The 7,957-nt window shown below is 41.5% G+C and overlaps 1 protein-coding gene across 1 annotated transcript in view; it reads right to left on the minus strand.

Annotated features, from left to right (window-relative positions):
• The window catches only part of LOC109957437 (DNA excision repair protein ERCC-6-like), an 18,124-nt gene extending 12,996 nt beyond the window's left edge, over nucleotides 1–5,128 (minus strand). The window contains exons 1-2 of the mRNA XM_020595328.1: nucleotides 5,004–5,128; nucleotides 4,104–4,160 (exon numbers count right to left, since the gene is read on the minus strand). Of these exons, the coding sequence (XP_020450984.1) occupies nucleotides 4,104–4,160; nucleotides 5,004–5,047 (101 nt within the window). The 5' untranslated portion in view covers nucleotides 5,048–5,128. The remainder of the gene's footprint in view (nucleotides 1–4,103; nucleotides 4,161–5,003) is intronic.
• Between the last annotated feature and the right edge of the window lie 2,829 nt (nucleotides 5,129–7,957).

The following is a 7,957-nucleotide window of genomic DNA, read 5'->3' on the forward strand; positions in this document are numbered from 1 at the left end:
TTTTGAGTGTATATTCAGTCGTGTCTATTTTGTGCTGTTAGGAAAAAGTCCACTACTGTTGTCTTACTTTTGTTCGACATATAAAAAAAAAAGGGACTGACTATTGTTATTTAAACCCTTCTGTTAAGTAAAAACCAACTTCAACCAAAATTAATGCTGTCCTATTATTTGATAACAAGGGCAGTCGGGAAATAGGACCCACATTTGTTTTGGAGCTGTAGGTGTTGGTCCGAAAACCATACACCTGCCCATACATTACCACACCCTGGCCTATATATATATATCTATATAGATATAGATATAGATATATAGATAGATAGAGATATATAGATATAGATAGATAGAGATATATAGATATAGATATAGAGAGATATAGATATAGATAGATAGATTGATTCTGTTACTTTGTTTTGTGTTGCTACCATTAAACCACCTTTTCTTCACTAGCACCTAGGTCTGCACATTGAGTCCTACCTCAGTTCTCCCTCGCCCTCCTGGTGAGGGGGACTCAACCATAACAATTATTTTCTTGATTAATCTCTACACTACTCGAGTGACAGGGGACTGACCGCTGGTGCCCCCGATCATCACTGCTGGGATCCTTCGAACTCAAATTCATATAGCACCTCGGTGAGTGTTGATAATACAGGGAAAACACTTACTATTGGAACACGCGCACACACACACACACACATACATACACGTCTAAAAAAAAAAAAAGAGGGGTATGACCTCATATGAACTCATCCTGTCTTCCAAACTTATTTTGCTTTCCCAATTTATTTTAAAATTGATAAAACTCATCCTGCTTTTCTAATTAATAAAAAAAAAACAGGAAGGGGGTAAAACTCGTCTTGTTTTCTCAGCTCATTCTCTCCACTGCAGCTGAGTCTGGGACTCGTAAAACACTGTTCCTTTAAGAGTCTGGGACTCTCATAGCCTGGGGCTACAAAAAATAGTCTAGGACTATTGCCTTTTAATTCCTGTTTGAGGCCAGTACAAAACGAGGACCTTACAAAGACGTCTGCATTGTATAGACACGTATACGTGCTCCCGAGGGGGAATAAACGAACAAAAGAGGTTGGACCTCCTGAGGGTCCGATAGCGGATATTATGAGAGGAAAACATGGCGAAAAAAGTGTGCAATGTTTAAATGACTGGACACGTGACTTTGGGTTTCCTCATGGGGGATCCCTAAGTGTGGAAAAGATCAAAGAGTTAGAATCCAAATTAAAACAGAAAAAGAAAATTTCAGTAAAAGATTTAGAGGTTTGTGAAAAACACAAAGCATGTCTCTACATGTGGAAAAAGGAAGCAGACAATAGGGCCAGAAAGAAAATACAGACTGACCTAGCATTTATTTTCAAAAGGGACAGAATAATGACCACACAGAAAAAAATCATTGTGAAAAGTCAGCGAGAACACCACACTCACAGGTCTCTTCTCTGTATCCACAGTTTACTGCTCTGAAGCTGGACCCTGACCTTGACACCTGTCCACCAGCCGCTTCTCTTCTTCAGTTTCAGCATGACCTCGAGCACGAGCCCAGCACAGCAAATGAGAGCAGTGAGGACCCAGGTATGTCTTTTGCTCCTGCCAGCACAGCCCATCATATGCCTATGATCGAAGTGGCGGGGCCACAGGGACCAATGTTGGTGTTCCGCACCTGGACGACAGCAGACATTACTGCTGCATCTCAACACCTTCCCGATGTCACCGCATCAGGACAGAAGTTTGCTGACCAAATGACCATCTTCTGCAGAGTTTCGTCCCACTATGACTGAACTTAAGCCGCTTCTAGCCACCAAAATGAAGCCTGCTGACTTTCAGCATATTTCAGACAAATTCCCTAACACACAGGTAAACAATGACCTCCGCTGTAAGCATGTCACCTGGAGCCACGATGATAATGCTCCATACAGAGACGCAGTTACTGCTATGGCAAAAGCTATTACTGACGCCTTTCCAACTAAACTGGACATGTGCAAGTTCACCTCCTGCAAACAACAAGATGATGAATCAACAGTGGAGTATCTACACCGACTCACAGAACTGTTCAACGTTCACAGTGGCTTGACACAACCAGATACCTTGGAAGATCACCTAGGGGTCTGGGAAACACATCTCAGCAACTGTTTTCTAAACGGACTGAGACCAGAGATTGCTGCTGCAGTTAAAACATCATGCGTTGGCTACATTGATGCTCGTCTCAGTGAGCTCCGTCGTCATGCCACTCATGCACACGACCAACTACAGCAAAGGAAGAAGAAAAAGGATGAAAAAACACAACGAGCTCCACATGGCAGCTGTATCCATGTATCAGAGCTTCCATGGACGTGGATGCGGCCATGGATATCGACGAGGACGATGAGGGGCTATGGGACGACCCCAGATGCCGTCTGACATCTGCTACCTCTGTGGGAAGCAGGGCCACTGGGCACGTGACTATGCGGAGGAAGCTGGGGCTGTTACACACACCACATCAGACTGAGGGCGAGCTGGTGGGGGGGGAGAGGGAGGGGGCCCTGCTGACGAGCCAGGCGCTGTGGCTCAACAAATGTATACTGAAGGACACTCTGCTGCTGCTAAGATAAGTTCTCTGACATCAGAAAGAGGTACTACACAACACACACACACTGCACACCGCAATGAAGAACAGCTTGCTTGTACTAACACACACACACACAGATACAGACATCTATTCAGTTTCTTGAACAGAAATTTGAGCCACAAGGCTAACATATGTTAAATACACCACAACTGCCTTTAAAACATTTCCTGAATATGCCCTCACAGTGGGAGGACAAACTGTTGTTTTTCTAGTTGACTCCGGTGCAACGCATTCTGTTATTAAAGCTTCAGAGTTTCTCATTCCTCCCAAACTGAGCTGACACTATGTTTACTCTGAGGGTGCATCTGGACAGACAGTAAAAGAGAACATGACGGCTCTACTTTGGTGTGAGGATTCTCCCTCACTTTTCAAACACTCCTTTCTGCTATCACAGCACTAAAGTTCAAAATGTTTGTGATTCTGATCAATGTTTGACTCACAATTTTGTGCAGTACAGCCCCTTTGCATTGCTGTATGCATATGAATGGAAACTGAAAACCTCACAACTCTCATCTGCATTACTCTATGAGGCAAAAAGATTAGTTTCACACACAAACACTGACTTCATGACACCAGAGGATTTGCATCGCACCTCCTATGTGTCTGATGGACCTGATGAACGCTATGAACAGGAATGGTTTCGACAGAAAAATGACAAATTGTCTACTACACATCTATTTTGGACCACACACAGATGTACACTTGCAGTTTCTCTGACACACACACAGTTTCAACTGTATGACATTGACAGAGCCGTTCCACACATTTCTTTGGCCAAAGGCATTAATGATGAATGGAGAGACATGGGTCCCTTCGTTAAAAAATGCATGCAAACAAATAATTGGCAACCAACTCACGATGCGTCTATTTTGTTTTCTCCTACACTGCAGTGTTTTAAAAGAAGCTTCTCTTCAGTGTTTCGTTCAACAAGATCTGTTCAGCTGGTACCTGAAAACACAACACGAGCTCAGCACTTCCTATCTGAAGCACAGGCTGCAGCCATCCCAGCCTTACAGGAAGTCCCTAAGACACTGTGGGCTACACATAAATACAGTGCTGGCCTCATCAAAGATTGTGAACTGGTTGTAATTACTCCAAAGTATGATTACAGACCATGCAAACCACAATATCCTCTGAAAAAAGAAGCCATCCATGGTATTACTGCTGTTTCTTGCAAGAAATAAAATACAAAGGACATATCTATCTCAATTCTTTTTATTTCACACTCACTGAAAGTTGCTCATTTTACTATAGGTAAACAGGGATTTTTCCTCCACATTAATGCAGTTTGCTTCTCTTCTATGTTGTGATCTTTTAACCATTTACTAACCAGCAACAGCTGTTTAGGTAAAAAGAGGAAACTGGTTGAAACAAGAAAATCACTTTGCATAAAGGTTGTGAATTTTACTTTGGATTTTTAATAATGGCCTGTAAAAGACAAAGGCTGACTGCTGGGCACAAACCAGCAGTGTTTTTAATTGCTTAGGGTTACCTGTGGTAGGTTTCCATTTGGTCATCATGGATGGCATCAGTGTCTATGGACAAAGACCTGTGAAGACAAAGTCAGCATCAGTGACATCCAAGCTCCAGGTGTAATGATGACAAGTCTAAATTCTTCCTCTATACCACTACACACACCTCACCCCTTCTCATCTCTCCTTCCTGGACTAATGCAATACACTTCTATTACCTGTAACACTGAGGTGATCTGTTAATTTGCACATACTCACAGAATACTGCTATTTACATCCATTGAACTGTTCACTCATGTAACTTATCTTCTTATTCTGCACTGTTCCATCCCATAGCACTAGTGTTTTATAAGATTAATGTAATTTAAATCCATAAAGTCTGTTGTATATTGCCTTGTATAACTTACTGTAAATATCCACTGTGCATATCTATGGTAAATTAGTTCTGACTGTAGATACTGTGCACTCTGCACTTCTGGTTAGAGGCTAAACTGTATTTTGTTGCCTTGTACTTGTACATGGGTAATAAAAAATAAAGTTGAATCTAATCGAATCTAAATGGCTTCTGTTTGTGCTCTGCATGAACCGGCAGTTTAAAAATATTTATCAAAGTTAAATCCACCTTTAAATCCAAATTAGAACAAACACAACACTAACAAAAATCTGAAACCAGTTGTCCCCGTTAGCACGCTTATCACAAACATGACAAAAAAACAAACAAAGCCCCCCCCCGACCATCATGTCAAGTGAGTTTTGATGTAGGATGTCACACATTACAGTCTTTGTAATTAGTCAACAGCCTGGACATCAACTAGATCTGCAACAATTAGTCCACTGATGGAAAGTTAATCAGAAACTAGCTGATAACTGAGTAATCATATTGTAATAGTGACACAAAAGTTAACTTTGGCTTCACTTACTTCTCCAGTTTATTGGAAATCTCCACAGCTCCGCTGTTAGACATCCTGAAGAGGTCATAGCACAAAAAGATCCCGGTAAAGAAATCGACGAGCGGACTGATGCACCGACGTTAAATTTCTAACTGATCTCCTTATTAGAAGGATGTGTTTTCATTTTGTACCCGAAGCGCCCCCAAATTTTCCAGCCTATCAGAGGACGCTACAAGACTGTACAATCAGAACAGCTGACGTCTGAGGTGGGCGGGGCAACCACCGCGAAGCGTCAAACCAGGCAGCAACGGGGAAGCGGTTTTTAATTTAACTGTATTTAATTTAATTCAGTCTAACTGTATTTTATTTTTTGTTACTCTCATTTCCAAGACACTGCTGTCTGAAAATTATAGTTTTAAAAAGTGGAGAAAAAAGTGTGTATCTAAACCTAAATACGGAATAAATACAAATAAACAAGGAACATTATTAATAAAGTAACCGGACCAAACCAAATTATGTAAACTATACCTTCATGCAGGGTTGTAGTCCAGATTTTTGAAGACTCCCCACAAGGACAAAATCTGTCATTATGATTCCTTTTTACTGAATTTTCATACCCAACTTCTTTCTTTCTTTCTTTTTAATTGCAACACAAATTAGCACGGTAACAAGACGAAACATGGAACATGGATACAGGCCATTTAGAGAAGAATGAATGGGAGCTTTACATGTGGTTTGTGTGTGAAGGTGTGTTACGTGGGTGTGTTCAACTCTATACAGAGTCTGGTAGTAAGTAAAAAAGGAGGGAGGGGGAAGTGAAAAAACAGAGAGAGAGACAAAGAAAAAGGAAAAGGAGAAAATTAATAAATGAAAATACAAATTCTGTGAGGGCGAAGGTGGGTAAACCAGCTAATGAGTATCAAAAACAGGGATGGGACTATTGATAATCTGCCCTGAAGTACCAGGACCGGAGCAAGATGAGAAGGCCAGAACGCCTCAGCAGGGCAGCAACAGTGTTCTTCTATGGTTACACAGTTGGGCCTCCATTCCTCTGTTTTATTGTCTATCACAATTTTTTATGTATGTAATTATGTAATAAACACTTTTTTCCAACTCAACTTCTATTTTTTTAAAGCAAAAATAAGTAACTTACATTCATCGTTAGGAAATCTACTATTATTTTGTTGTAAGCAATGACTGCAACTGCCAAGTGACACCTTTTAACTCCTACAAATTTAACTATGAGTTACATTAGTATCTAGTGTAAATGCACACACTGCCAAACAAACATATAAATGGATGGTGATGAAAGTCTGGTGTAAATGACTTTATAACTGAAACTACATGCCTACACATATAAAGACCACAATACGGAATAAAATATTTATTATTAGAAGCACAATAAGCAAATGTGGAAGTTCTGGCAGTATCGTCACCTACAACAAAATCTAAATAATGCCCAGTTTGATTCCCAGACAATGGACTAGAGTGGTACGTGTGAAAACTGCAGGGATGCTCAGTGAGAGGCACTAATGGCCAGGAATAAAGCCAGTGTACTGCAGATGGGGATCAGGCCATTTGTCCTGAACAGCCTACACATAGCAGCTGAGAATGACTAACTGGTTTCCACGGCCTACTGCATCACATTGCCAACGTCTGTAGGCTCGTGTGCAGCAAAGCAGTCCCTACTCCTGGTTGTCATCCCCAGGATCCCTCGCTGTGCCGAGCACCAAAGCATCTGCCCTGTAGTTCCTGCAAACATGGAGGAAATATACAGTACAATATAGAAAAGGGTCTAAAATCTAAAATGTGTGTTCAGTTTCAGCTATACAGATATGAAATGTGCCCACACTGTTGAGTTTTTCACATCTTTGTTAATTAAAACATCAACAGTTAAACTCAGAATAATGGAGCCGTCTCCAGAGCTTTGACTTGAGCAGCAAAATCCAGAACTCTCTTCTCCACTTCAGCATTGATCTGGGCCTGTGAAGCTCGCGGGTTCTGATGGACAAACTCTGCAATGCTCAGGATGCACGCTCTCTGGGGAAACACACAAACACAGTGAGTCAGGTCAAAGGAAAACAGAACATGAAAGGGTCTCAAAATAGATTCACACCGACACTGAACAACATCATCAAGGCTCCTTTGAATGCACCTTGTAAGCGTCCACTTTGTCCTGGCCAGTGATCCGTTTCAGCAACTCTCTGCCGACTTGGATGCCCGTCATCGCTACCAAGACCCTTCGGTCCTCATCAGTCTGAGAGGACAGCCAGCGCAGCAGTGCCACCTGAAGTAAGGAGGAGGCCAGTTTAAAAAGCATCACCGGTGGATTGGCACACTGCAGCTCAAGACATTTCTACTTTACTGATGAGCATTTTACAAACCAAACAACAGGTTTTACACTGATTTCCTACAAAGGACTCAAGTTTGGCCTGAGATTTGGCAAACCAGCCCTTGTAAGGTGTATATGAACATTGTTAAATGTAGCGTAGATGAACAGCTGGAAACACTAGGTCAAGGTCAAAGTGTTTATTTGTCATATGCACAGTTAGGAAACATGTTTCCCTGTACAATGAAATTCTTACTTTGCCGTCCACATGAATGCCACAAAATACAAATGAAATATAAAGTAGATAAATAAGTAACACAAAATCTAAGGCACTTTAAGCAGCAAATGCAGAAATATAATAAAAATATAATAACAGAATGTATGCTGCATGGGAGCAGCATGTGCAGCAGTCAACAGTCATTGTGCAATTATGCATGTGCAAACTGAGAATGTAAACAGTACAGGTCGACAGTACATGACGCTTTCCTGGTAATAAACTCCTCAGCTGTTTAGGAGTCTGATGGCAGAGGGAAAGAAAGAGTTTTTCAGTCTAGTGGTCCTGCATTTCACACTTCTGAACCTCCGGCCAGAGGGTAGGGAGGTGAACAGTCCGTGCTGGGGGTGGGTGGGATCTTTGAGGATGGAGGCAGCTTTC

This window comes from Monopterus albus, unplaced genomic scaffold (assembly GCF_001952655.1).
Source record: "Monopterus albus unplaced genomic scaffold, M_albus_1.0 scaffold26.1, whole genome shotgun sequence".
Lineage (NCBI taxonomy): Eukaryota > Metazoa > Chordata > Actinopteri > Synbranchiformes > Synbranchidae > Monopterus > Monopterus albus.